The 13,769-nt window shown below is 45.4% G+C and overlaps 1 protein-coding gene across 1 annotated transcript in view; it reads right to left on the reverse strand.

Annotated features, from left to right (window-relative positions):
- dapk1 (death-associated protein kinase 1) overlaps window positions 1–13,769 on the reverse strand; it is a 66,582-nt gene that overhangs the window by 27,674 nt on the left and 25,139 nt on the right. Inside the window, exons 3-8 of the mRNA XM_079161263.1 lie at window positions 12,729–12,950; window positions 8,334–8,472; window positions 4,984–5,113; window positions 3,718–3,766; window positions 3,527–3,553; window positions 400–552 (exon numbers count right to left, since the gene is read on the reverse strand). Of these exons, the coding sequence (XP_079017389.1) occupies window positions 400–552; window positions 3,527–3,553; window positions 3,718–3,766; window positions 4,984–5,113; window positions 8,334–8,472; window positions 12,729–12,950 (720 nt within the window). The remainder of the gene's footprint in view (window positions 1–399; window positions 553–3,526; window positions 3,554–3,717; window positions 3,767–4,983; window positions 5,114–8,333; window positions 8,473–12,728; window positions 12,951–13,769) is intronic.

Below are 13,769 nucleotides of genomic sequence, written 5' to 3' on the forward strand. Positions count from 1 at the left end.
CCCTCTCTCGCTCCATTGTTATGAAGAATAAGAACTTTGGAGGCTTTCATTGTCTTCATGTGTTGCTGCAGCCGCTCGGCTGTGATAAGGGAGACGGTCACAGGTACCATCGTCTCTCGTGACAGGACGGTTGTGTTTGGAACATCTGCAGTGAATCCTTTATTCAATTTCCACTGATCTGGACTATTGGCTGCATTCTGAGGACTTCAACCTGGACTGTGGGGGAATTGTGATGCCCATTTTTTAACAATGTGTGTCACCTTTTATAGACTCTTCAATCATCCCTAATGAACTCTTTTTTTGGAAAATGTCTCCATCCAGCTCACGCGGTGCAGTTCCTACACTTCAGAGAGAGTATATGGACGTGATTTGCATCACAGCCCGGTCTGAAATACATACTTGGGGTCTTTGATGAGGAGCCTCGCTATGAAGTCTTTGGCCAGAGCGCTGGTGCTGCTGAAGAACTCCTCGTCGAACGCGTAGTCGACGGCCGACACGTTGGCCAGAGTCTCCTGCTTGTTGTCGCCCAGGAAGGGAGACGCTCCGCTCAGGCTGCACAGACGGGACAAAGACGGAGAACGAGGTTAGAGGTTTAGTGGACAAAGACGACAATACAGCCAAATAAATGTTTACCCAGGTCGTTTGAATGCGATGCATTTCTTTTTGACTGCATGCTTTAAAATCAACTCAACAACTTCAAAAACATCCAAACTGAAGCAGCGGTTCTTGTAATCAAAGAGAACACTTTGGATTTCCATTTAAACAATAAAGTCTCTGGCTGCTGATTAGCTCCGGCCCTCGTGCTCCTTGATGTGATTACGGAGCCACGTAGCAGCGATCGGGTGACTCATTAATCAAGCCTCGCTATCAAAACTGTAAAGAAAGTATTTGTTGTGTTATTCAAACACCAGCAGCAGGAAAGCCGGCTGAGGACGGCCCCTCGGATACAACGAGAGGAGTTTGAGTGGAGAGACTTTCATGGGATAATGTGCGCACCGGCACGAGACAAAAGCATGTTTTAATGGGCAAACCAAGACACACTACAACACACACACAGGGCTGAGTGATCAAGCATGTAGGCGAGGTCTCAGGCAGTTATTAAACCGAACCCCGGCCTTCCCTCCTCCACCGAAAGCTCTCCAACTCGTCAGCACCAGCCGCTAATTACCACGCCAGCTGGGACAGACACGGGCTGTGGCTCGGGGGGGTCAAGCTCGAGTTGAGCGGAGATGTGTGAATGAATTTAACCGACTGTTGTGCGCAGCTGCCCGATCTATACAAACAAGTAATTAAAGGCAATTCTTCAGTGCGCCAGGCGGTAAAATCAGTGGGAAAGTGTTGAGTCAGGATTCTGTGGCAACATTTTATCCCCCAAAATGTTTCCCAAGTGAGACTTAAAGACCGTGAACACGCTTAAATACGGCGAGTCAACACCCTCAAACCCAAATTACATAGAGACTCTTTCAGTCCCAATAATGTAAATGTAACAAATAAATATATAGACATAAAGAATTGAACTGAATACACATTAACACCGATCCATCGGCCCGATATCAGATCTCGCATTCTTACAAATTAGAGCTCCAGCCGAGCACAAAGCCGTCTGATTCACCACGTTCACCTAAAGGATTTCAGGGGCATTACCTCAGACAAATGAAGTAGTAGTAGCATAATTTGCGACTACTTTTGAGTTCCCTAATGGAGCTTTTTGTGCAGCCTCGTTACCTTGTAGCAGTCGAATCAGTCATGCAAAATACTCCCATTAAGAGTTTGGAAACGCTCCCAAAACAAAATCACCCCGAGTGGTTTATTGAATTATCCCCCAGCTCCCTCCGTGCTGTTTTTACCAGGAGATGAGCAGCACTGTAAGTGCACCTCACTGTTGCTCGGCTGTGATAATAAGCAGTGAACAATCTATTTTCTACCTTGCTATGCCAAGCAGAGCTGTGACAAATGTGTGGGTGGACAGCATGAACAAAGCTGGTGTGTGTGTGTGTGTTCATGCAACAAAGAGACGAAATGGTACATCATTTATAATACACATTACTCCTTTAAAATATAATGCGGTAATGCAATGTTTGCTGCTACTTATGTAACACAGAGAGAACACTTTACCTTTACTTGCTCTGTGTTTACCGCGCTGTATTTCGTGCTTGTGTGGGCAAATGCACCCGACGTGCAGCATTGTGCACACACACTCTTTTGTGTGTTTGAGCTTTGTGTAGGCGTCTATCTGAAGGATAAGAGGTGTGTGTGTGGGAGCTCAGGAAACCTTGTAGCCGGGTATAAAGAGAGGACGACACTACAGCACCGTGGAGAGACAACAGCGGTTGATCTGTGGGTCGCCGAGGGCTCGAGCGTCTCTCTCGCTGCTGAATTAAACTGTGCGGACGCGTCTGCTTCAAGAACGCGCGCTAGTCCACTGAAAGCCATCGGCTGTAGAGGAGGAAGCTGTTTTATTAAAGATCACTTGGTTAACTGAAGTAGAAGTAAAGTAGCCGTGCAGGCGAAACCTTTTAACATGACTTCTTATGATAAAGGGGAAGTTAATCTAATCAGGGCTTCGTCTCTGAGGTCACATCCTCTTCATTATCTGCACAACAGATTAAAGACGAATGAACAGATTGTGGACAAAGTCCAGAACTAGTTCGCGACAGTAGATTAGCCTAGAGTCGGCTATAAAAAAAACAAATACCACAAAACTGCCTCCATGATCAGGATAACGTGACGGACAGCTCAGTGTTATTTACAAAGACGTCAACATCACAAGAGGAACCTGCGTCAGTTGTCTTTTTGCAGCAGGAAGTGGAAGAACTTTTGAATGTGTTGACGTATAAAATCTGTGTGAAAATGAGTTTCAGTGTAAAATGGTGAAAACAGCACAAAATAGAATAAAAACAAAACCTTATGAGTCTATATCTTGAGCCAACACGTCAGTTTTGGATTGAAATATGCTCGAAGCCCAGGCAGTGCTGGAAGATCTGTTACTTGAGTAAACGTAGTAATACTACAGTGTAGAAGTACACCGTTACTTGAGCAAAAGTACATCTGAAGTGTTAACTTAAAAATATACTCAATGTACCAAATTTACAAAATCATTGTGCAGAATGGCACATTTCACAATCATATATATTACATCACGATTACAGAGATGGGATATCTAATGAGAAGCCATCGTCAGTCTGATCAGTCGACACAGCTGCTGGAACAATATCGCGCTCCAGTGCACTCAAAATGCAGTTTTAATATGCCGGCCTGGTCCTCGCTGCAGGCGGTTACATTATTGATCACAAACTGTGGCTCGCTGAGCGAGCGACCCAGAGCCAGCTCGACAACAGAGAGGTCAAAGAGCCGGCGACCTCTCGCACATTCTGTGTGACCGTTTGATGTGAGACGACGCCGCCGGGGGTTTGAAAGAAAACCTGACGGTGTTCTGTTGTGAGAAGCCTGCTGAGACGCACAGATTCATGCGTGTTTCACATTTCACACAATCATCATCATCACCGGTGAGGACTCGGATACTTACAGGATGTAGGTTATCACGCCGACACTCCTGAGGGGAGAGAGAGAGGGGGAGAGAGAGAGAGAGAGAGAGAGAGAGAGAGAGAGAGAGAGAGAGAGAGAGAGAGGTTAGCTGTGCATTAGGACAGCAGTGCATCATATAAAACACGACACATTGACTGAACAGCAGATGTTCTTTAGTCTTTGTTTACTCACCACATGTCGGCCTCCAGGCCCAGAGGCTCATAGTTGACTACTTCTGGAGCTGTGAGGCAAAAAACACACAAAACAGAAGATTATTTACTGATTTGTGTTCTTGCAATGACTTCTTAATGAGTTTTGTTTGAGCTCGTTGTCACATTCAGTTGCTTGTGTTTCTTTAGGTGTTGTTTTATACTTTGTTAATCACACCGGCTAGAACTGTGATTATTTCTCTTCTTTTTTCCTCTCGTCACGTCCTCAGATGTGTGAAGACTGTAATTAAAGACGATTCAGTGCATTCATTTCTAATATATTTAAACAGTTTTGATATGAAACGGGAATGTTACGGGAGAGAGGATGCAGCCCCGTTATCTGCACCTCGCTATGAGTCAATATTAATAGATTCTGTCACTTCAATTATGATAATCATGCATCGCTGTTGATGTGTTGAACTGCTGAACTACAGTTCCCATAACTTTGGGGCTTTGGGGACGTAAACACGTATCATGTTTTCAATCTTTTGCCTCGGTTTGTTTACATTTGGGCATATTGGCGCTATTACAATGATGCAGAATTAGCGATTAGCAGCTCCTGTGTTTGATGAACTATCACTGGATTACTTTGATACTGAAGAAAACTTAAAACGTGATCATTCTCAGGCGAGTCCTGGAGCTATAAATAGCATCTTTATCAAGTATTCTGAAGGATTTTTGGACATTTATTTGCAATGGACACTGGCAATAATGACATCATCATGCCATGAATTGTTATTTCATCTTCCTGCCACTTGATCTTGATTGAGACCATTTGACCGCTGCCGTCCTGCTGAACTGGGACCAGGCTCTGGGGTTTTTGGCCCGAGTGATGATGCTGGTGGCGCCGGCATCGGGCTGGAGGAGAACGGGAGTGTTTTGGCGGCCTCCCCGGGGCCAAAAAAAGGGGGGTCGGTGAGGGGGAGACGGGACCGAGCCACTAACGTGTCTATTAGTGTGTATGTTTGTGTTGGCAAGAAGGAGCCGTGCTGATAATCTCCAGTCTATCATCAGGTCTCACTCACTTAAGTCTCGACGGCCCTTTTGGCTTCTGCTCTCACTATACACAGCCAGGGTGGTGCAGCGAGTGTGTGTGTGTGTGTGTGTGTGTGTGTGTGTGTGTGTGTGTGTGTGTGTGTTTGTATAGTGTAGAAAGTGCAAACTCATCGGAGCAGAATCTGTTTCAAGCTATAAAATAAGACAGGATCGTAATTCTTCAGACACACACACACACAAAGGAGGTACTGACCTACAAATTCTGGAGTTCCAAAAATGTTTTTAAAGTCGTTGCCAAAGTCTATCTTGTGGGCCAGGCCGAAGTCGATGAGCTTGATGCGCGGGTGAGGCACTGAGCGGTTCAGCAGCATGATGTTCTCCGGCTGGAAAGGGAAGGAAAAGAGAAGACGGTTCACAAAAGGAAAGGAGACAAGGGAGGACGGTCAGAGGCAGAGACATTCGTATAAAGACAAATCTCTTTAGTGACGCTTTGTGTTTGAACAGTTTTTTAGCATGAAGCCAACTGTGCATCAAGACCAGTTTACAATGCTCACAGAGCAAAAGGACAAACGTTGAAATGTATCACGGTAGGACACAAACTAGGTGTTAACATGAGAGCGAGCAGCAGAGGTGGACACAAAACCAGGAACAGGCTGGCAGGAAGGAGGCGCGTCGGCCATGGAAATCTCATGCAAAACACGAGTTAAAGAGCTCTCGAGGAAGTGAGGGAAAGAGGAAGGACGGCAAAGATGTGCTGTAACCAAAGCCGGACAACAGAAGCCGGACATTCCCGAGGACGTAAGACGAAGCCATCTTCCCTCCAAACCTGAGGATTTAGTTTTGGGAACGAGAACAGATTGAATGTGGGCCGCAGCGGCAACAGGAGGCGCTGAGGAAACACAGACTGCAGCTCAGCTCGCTGGTTTCAGTCTCTGTTTAAACATCGATACGCTTATAATAAAGCTGGAATCAAGGAGAATGATATCAAACGGTTTACAGTCTAAATAGTGGAGCAATGTAACTAAGTACATTTACTCACGTACTGGACTCAGGTACACATTTGAGGCACTTTTAGTTTACTTGAGTTATTTTGTTTTGATGCCACTTTCTACTTCTACTCCACCACAACTGAGAAGGAAATATTGTTTTTATCTCTTCATCATCATAAAATACGATCAAATCAAACAGCTCAACAGTTTATACAAGTACAGCTGAAACGATCACTATATTCATCAATTAGTCGACTGATAGAAAATGAATAGACATCTTTAATATGATTATATATTATATAATAGTACAATAGTACTTGTAACAGAGTATTTAGTAATAGTCGTTTTAGTACTTTTACTGAAGTAAATGATCTGAATACTTCCTCCACAACTGCTGAAATCCTGAACAAAGTAGGAGTTTAAGTGAAACACCATTTTTACTGCCAGCTCAATAACCAAAAACATGTTTCCTCACAGATGTCTCCACGGCACGATGACAATCACAGCACTATTAAACAACGACGCAGTAGAAGAATCAAAGCGTGGGGATTCTCCCGAGCCGGGTCTTTTTAAGTGTTTCCCATTAACAGAACAGCTGACTCTAAACCATTTTGGTCCTTCGGTTCCGATACAAATTGCAGATCAGACGAGTCAGACGTCGTTACTCCGCCCCGCCCAACACATCAAGCTCTTCAGTATAATAACTTCATCGATTGTCGATATCGCCGTCTCCGTAGAGCTTAATTTCACTCAAGATAATAGTTTTCTGCAGAATGCCTTCTTCACATTTTAAACAGTGGCCGTGTAGAGGGGAGAACTTATGGAGGCCCAACATGCGTACGCTTACGGACAACGTTTTGGCAACACGTAAGATAAAAAAAGGACAAGAAGTTTGCTTAACATAGCATTTAAAGACACCGTTTGAAGCGGAACACTTCAGATATTCCGGCCCTGCTCGGCGCTGAATAACAGAGGCTGGTGTGTGTGAAGCGGAGGAAGAAAAGCTCTGACAGAGGTCGTTATTCTCTGTAAACCTGGAGGACGAATGTCCTGAATGTTGGATGATTTGTGAAGATTGCTGTGAGTGGAGGAGTCCGTCCGTCTGTTCTGAAGACGCCATATGTGAAGCCGTAAGTGGACGAGCGATCAATGATATCGATTGAGATCTAAGTAGAGAAACTATCACAACAATATAGTGATGTCACCATACTGGAACTTCTGACTTAAAGACACAATACCTGGAAAATGAGTGATGCTTAACACCATTTTGGATTACACAGGGAAAGATTAACACAACTGTTGAGGTAAATAGCTGTGTGTCTAAACTATTCAGTATCGATATGCATCAATACTACAACTATACACCAAATATTTTGATGCCTTTTAAAGCAATCTGGTACCTTTTCTACAGTCAAAGTACATGTCTTAATATATATATATCATGATATATTATTATAGATTAAACTACCCAGCAGTACATAAAGTATTTCATTTGAGGTCTACCTTTAACAGCTGCAACAGTAAAGTGATGAACACATTAATACATCAATCATTCAAACAATACATATTATTCTAAAAAGGGAGGACCTGTGGGCTCCGTCTTTTCTCTTGAACTCTTCCCGATGTGAGTCACTCAGTGCTGCGCGCGCACACACACACACACACACACACACACACACACACACACACACACACACACACACACACACACACACACACACACACACACACACACACACACACACACACACACACACACACACACACACACACACACTTTATTCTTTTCCCCTCAGGAGTTTTAAACTACGCTCGCTCTCTAATAAAACACAGAGAATCCTAAAACAAACCAAAACAGATTATTCACGGCAATTGGCTCCAAAAACATAGATACAAAGAGAAACTGATATAAAGGAGAGGTCACATAAGAGGCCAGCTGATGCAAAAAGAAAAAAGAATCACATATTTTATATAATGCTGCAAATCCACTTCTCCAGTGAGCTGGCATTGTGTAGAATAGATGTGAAGTCCTCCCGGGGACGGGGCCGAACACAAAGCTTTACCGAGACCTCTGATAACAAGAAAACAAAGAAAAGATCCGACTGTGTCGTCTAAACGTAACGCGACCTTTAAACGAGCCGCTGTCCAGTGTTTTCATGGAAACCTCACAATCATCAGAGGAGCGGATCGCTGCTTCTCTGAAATTGTGTTTTGAGTCTCATTTGGAGGACAAATCACTTGAAAAGTCTGATTTGCATTTGTTGAACTGTCTGAAACAAAAGATCTATGAAGGACAAACACATGCGTCTATTGTCTATTAAAGGGTCCCAACGCAGGACTAAACACTAGTATTCATAACGTATTGTATAATAGTATTCAGGTTTAATTTAATATTCTCTCGGCTGATCTCTAATACTTCGTTTTTTCATTTTTTCACTGTCCAACATACTCTGAACCTGCTTAGCAGTAACATGTAGTGTACAGTTAGGACACAGCTTTGCTTTATAGTTTATTAGTGTGTACAACACCAGCTGATGAAGTGAATAATACTCGTCAGCACTCGTGTTTGAAACACTCGACCGACGGACGACGACGTCTTGAGTTTCTGTCGTACCTTAAGGTCAAAGTGGGCGATCTGTTTGGCGTGCAGGTAGAAGACTCCGTCCAGGATCTGCTTCAGGAACTGAGTGGCTTCCTCCTCGCTCAGCGACTCCTTCTCTGCCAGGAAGTCGAAGAGCTCACCGCCGGCCACGCTGGACGAGGAGAGAGAGAAGGAGAGGGAGAGGGAGAGAGAGAGGGAGAGAGAGAGGGAGAGAGAGAATTAAAATGTGAGATCTCTCAGATCAGAGCCACCTACAAATCCCTGCTTATCAGAGCTGAGCTGATGTAATCTAATCATCCTGCTGCGTTAGATCCCGACCAATTTACACACTGATTACATTTTAACCACCGCTGTTCTCAATGAACTTGATGAGGAGGGAGAAGGAGGGAGCTGAGGAGAGAGGATGGGAGAAGGAGAGAGCTGAGGAGAGAGGAAGGGTGACGGAGGGAGCTGAGGAGAGAGGAAGGGAAAAGGAGGGAGCTGAGGAGAGAGGAAGGGAAAAGGAGGGAGCTGAGGAGAGAGGAAGGGAGAAGGAGGGAGCTGAGGAGAGAGGAAGGGAGAAGGAGGGAGAGCTGAGGAGAGAGGAAGGGAGAAGGAGGGAGCTGAGGAGAGAGGAAGGGAGAAAGAGGGAGCTGAGGAGAGAGGAAGGGAGAAAGAGGGAGCTGAGGAGAGAGGAAGGGTGAAGGAGGGAGCTGAGGAGAGAGGAAGGGAGAAAGAGGGAGCTGAGGAGAGAGGAAGGGAGAAAGAGGGAGCTGAGGAGAGAGGAAGGGAGAAAGAGGGAGCTGAGGAGAGAGGAAGGGTGAAGGAGGGAGCTGAGGAGAGAGGAAGGGAGAAAGAGGGAGATGAGGAGAGAGGAAGGGAGAACTGAGGAGAGAGGAAGGGCGAAAGAGGGAGCTGAGGAGAGAGGAAGGGAGAAAGAGGGAGCTGAGGAGAGAGGAAGGGAAAAGGAGGGAGCTGAGGAGAGAGGAAGGGAGAAGGAGGGAGAGCTGAGGGGAGAGGAAGGGAGAAGGAGGGAGAGCTGAGGAGAGAGGAAGGGAGAAGGAGGGAACTGTGCAGAGGAAGGGAGAAGGAGAGAGAGCTGAGGAGAGAGGAAGGGAGAAGGAGAGAGAGCTGAGGAGAGAGGAAGGATGCAGATAACTGTAATTACAGCCACGCTTCCTCAGCCGCTGAGCGTCCACTCAGCCGTACAAACATGTGTTCGTCTTACATTATATGTGAGGAACGGAAATTAAATGGAAAATTACTATTCAGTAGCTCATTTCACATCTAACAATTTACATCTATTTAAACACGACCATCATTTCACTGTCTTGTAACATCTGGAATGTAATTTCTTTAGAATACATGCTGTGAAAAAAAAACACTAACGTTGATTAAAGCCTCAAAACGTATCAGCAGGAAGATAAACCTGCAGATAGACACACAGACACTACTCCTCCCTTTAAAGGAGGAAACACCAGAGCCTCCTCCTCCTCCTCCTCCACAGTTCCTCCTCCTCCTCCTCCTCCTCCTCCTCCTCCTCCTCCTCCTCCTCCTCCTCCTCCTCCTCCTCCTCCTCCTCCTCCTCCTCCTCCGTTAGATGTTTATTTCATCATCTTCAGTGGTTGACAGGGCGTTAACACACATCCACAGACGGGACGGAAGGTTTCTGCCTCTTCATATTGCTCAACGTTTACCGTCAAAGGGACGGTCGCTGACACGGTTGTGGAGGACAAAGGGACGTGGAGGACAAAGGGACGTGGAGGACAAAGGGACGTGGAGGACAAAGGGACGTGGAGGACAAAGGGACGCAACACAAAGCTAAATATTTTTAGCATCCAACATCCAACCTGTTGCTCTACCTGCTGGCGTCATTGTGGCATCCTGCCAGCTTTGAATGCTCCCCGGGAGTAGAATCAGGAACAGTGTTCTGGTAGAATTCATACCATGAAGTGCAACCAAATTGAAATTATTCAACAGTGCATCATCTCCTCCACTGGTTGACCTTCAGTGAATTAACCACTAATATTCTCTCCCGACTCTCAGCTCAAGTCCAGAACAAGATCGTCTCAGTCATGAAAACACAAGACACTGGATGACGTCTCAACATCAGTGTTTTCTTTTTGGGACTTTCTTTAAAACCGTCAGCAGCCAAAGATTAAAGGAACGAGCTTAACATCAACACCGAGCCATCGCCCGCCTGCGGATTTAACTGAATTGAGATCACAATGAGAAAACAAGTCGTCATGTCAGTTCCTCGGGGAGCAAATCCGATCCAATGGTGGTCAGCGGCTCAGACCGAGGCCGTCTTTCTGGGACATGAATGCTTTTGGGAATCCATGAGCTGAATCACTATGACAGACCGGTCAGGAAGATGAGCCGCCACGTCTCCACAGACAGCAGAACAGCAGCAATGTGTGAGATTATAGAGCATCCATCTTTGATCACGTACCTCACAGAACCGCGTCTTTATTTAACTTGAACTTTGGCACAATGAAACAATGCAGCGCGGAGGTGAAGTGAGCGATATCCTGAGTGAGAGCAAAGCGTGTGAGGATGTGTGAGGTACAGTGTGTGTTGTGGAGGTGTTGGGTGAAGCTGGAACAGAGGGAGAGTTTACGGACCCGTCGTTTACCGGCTTCAGGGTCCAGAAAGACCAGGTGAGACACGTCACTGATGAGCCTCACACGTGAGATGTTAAGAACATTCCCCAGCTGCTGCGAGGCTTCGTTGACCAACCAGCCACACGCTGCTGCTGCTGCTGCTGCTGTACAACCTCTTGTGATTTATGAGGACTTCAACTCAGCGCAAATGTGACATTAAAACATTGACACAAGGTCATAAATAATCAAATAACGTACAGAAGAGAATAGAAACATTCCATTGCTCAGGGAAATGAAACGGTTCTTCTTCCAGTTAACCTTTCTTCTGGGGGAAGTGGCTCAGCACACCCGCTCTCTACAGCAGTGTAATCATTGCTGAGGTCCTTTTTTTTAAAGCAGGTTTTTTATGACCGACAGCGAAAGCGACCTCCGCAGCAAATGGACTTTTCTCTGGGACATTCTGAAGTCCGCTCCTCCATCGTCTGGGTTTGTTCTGCACGCAGACAAACTGATTTGATTAACTGAATAGAAAAGCAGATCGCTGGATCCTCCCTAATGGGTCGAATGATGCAGCTTCTCTCTGCTGTAGAGCAACCGTGTTAATCTGGTTTCATTCACGTACATTACAGCAGCTTTAACATTCACAGGTTAGAGACGCCTGCTCTTATTAAGGGGAACCCTGAGTTCCTGTTTCTTTTAGAAATGGTTCATCAACATGCTCACAAGCAATCTAAAGCCACAAAAGCTTCAATCTTCTTTCCTTTAATGTCAATAATGGGACAACGTTGACAGCATTGAGGTCTTACACGTCGCGTGAGCTCGGTTTTCAGCTGGACAGTGGACCAAACTACGTCTGTTATTTAGACTGCGCATTGTAAATATAAACTCAAGCATCATTGTGCAACAGAAAAGCATATTTCTATCCACAAATGTATTCAGGTGCCTGATTGAAGGGGATGTTATATGGAAATGAGATCATGTTGTTACTCGTTTGAAAGTGAGATTCAGCCGTAACATGAAGTTGTGTACTCGTCTAATCAGGAGCCGGGTTCACGTTGATGTACAAGAGCACTTGTTTTGTGTTTTTTGGGGAATGGAGGAAACAGAATAATTCTGTAAATTGCAGCGCTATACCGTCGTTAATCAAGGACCGGATGACTCGGACTCTAAATACTATTCTGTGTTGACTGAAGCATCATTAAAACAGCTCAATGATGATGAATAAGATCATTTTTATACTTCTGTGTGAAGCTAATGGCGCTAGTTGAAGGTTCGTCCTGTGACGATCAAGCATCAGAAGTAGTGATCAGCTCTACCGCGTCACCGTGTTGAGCTGGAACAGAGCCACGGAGCCACGGAGCTCGTTACGTCTTCCTTCTAATTCGATGGCGTGTGATCGCCGGTCGGGAATGTCGTCCGGCGACCGCAGCACGACACTCGTCACCGACCGGCTGAAAAGGCGAGCTCCTCTTTGAGTTGTACTCTATTCTGCTTTCACGCTTTGTTCTGAGTAAGCGTGTCCCCGCTGGAGTATAATAACGTAAACATGAAGGATCTGACCTAAAACGGGTGAAACTGGTTCAACCGGTGCTTAGCGAGAGCTTTGTGCCACGCGACGCCGCTAAGAGGCTACAGCTACAGTTTATAACCAGCCGACCTGGAATACTGCTCACTATGATGATTAGACAATTAAGACTTAAAATGATGTTGAACTGAATCATGGGAAATGTAGGATCCAGTGTTTCTGGAGCTTGACCCATACTAGGGATTATACTAGGGACATGCTAAATACATTAGACTCAATGAAGAAGACCGGGCCACTCACAGCTCCAGGATCAGGATGACCTCGGCCTTGTTTTCAAAGACCTCGTGGAGCGTGATGATGTTGGGGTGCTGGATCTCCTTCAGGATGTTCACCTCGCGCTCGATGTCGTCCCTCGTCACCCCTCGTCGACTCGACTTGCTGCGGCGCTTCTTGATGGATTTGGCGGCGAACTCCACGCCCGTGCCCCTGTGCCGACATCTCCGGACCACGGCAAACTGCCCGCTAGCGATGGGGAGGAGGAGAAAGAAAAAAAAAGGTTGTCAAAAGATGTCGCCTAGCCTTGAAATGTCGATACGGAATAAAGAAATCTGCCGATAAAGATTGCTCATTAACATGTTATATCTCATTTGTTTGATCCATTTAAAAGAGGTGCTGGTTATATCACATTTTGTTACCTTTTGACAGAGCCTGGCTAGCCGTTTCCCTCCGTTTCCAGTCTTTATGCTAAGCTAAGCTACAGATAGATACTTCCCTTATATAATCTCATATAACTCTCGGCAAGAAAAGCAAATTCCTTAAAGATGTCGAACCAAATCGTGACCAACATTCATCTCATTTTTTATAAACTACACCAAAGAAACCAGGATTTCGTGACAAAGAATAAAAGAGGACAGCTGACAATACAAAACGGACACAATGAACAATAGACAGATGTGTGACAGAAATAGATCGGAGTGAACTGATCATCATTCCCTCAGGGTTCACCATTGTTCCCTGATGAAGCAGCCACCCTGCTGTCGGCCGTCTCAACGCGGTAAACACGGACGGCGGAGCCAAAAAGGAGTGGGCGGTTTAATAAGGCAATACAACTGTTGCTCAGAAACAGCTTTAATTAATAACTGCTTGATCATGCACCGACGCCGCCTGATACAGAAACAGCAATGGAAGCTGAATAGTATTCAGACTGAAGTCAGGGCGACGTGTCGAAGTGTTTACCGCAACAACAAAACTCAATTCCTCTGCAACATGTATTTAAAAAATGATAATCCACGTGAGTCATAATTTACAGGAGACCTAATTACTATCTGCGGTGGAAAAAGG

Source organism: Pholis gunnellus (assembly GCF_910591455.1).
Source record: "Pholis gunnellus genome assembly, chromosome: 6".
Taxonomy (NCBI): Eukaryota; Metazoa; Chordata; class Actinopteri; order Perciformes; family Pholidae; genus Pholis; species Pholis gunnellus.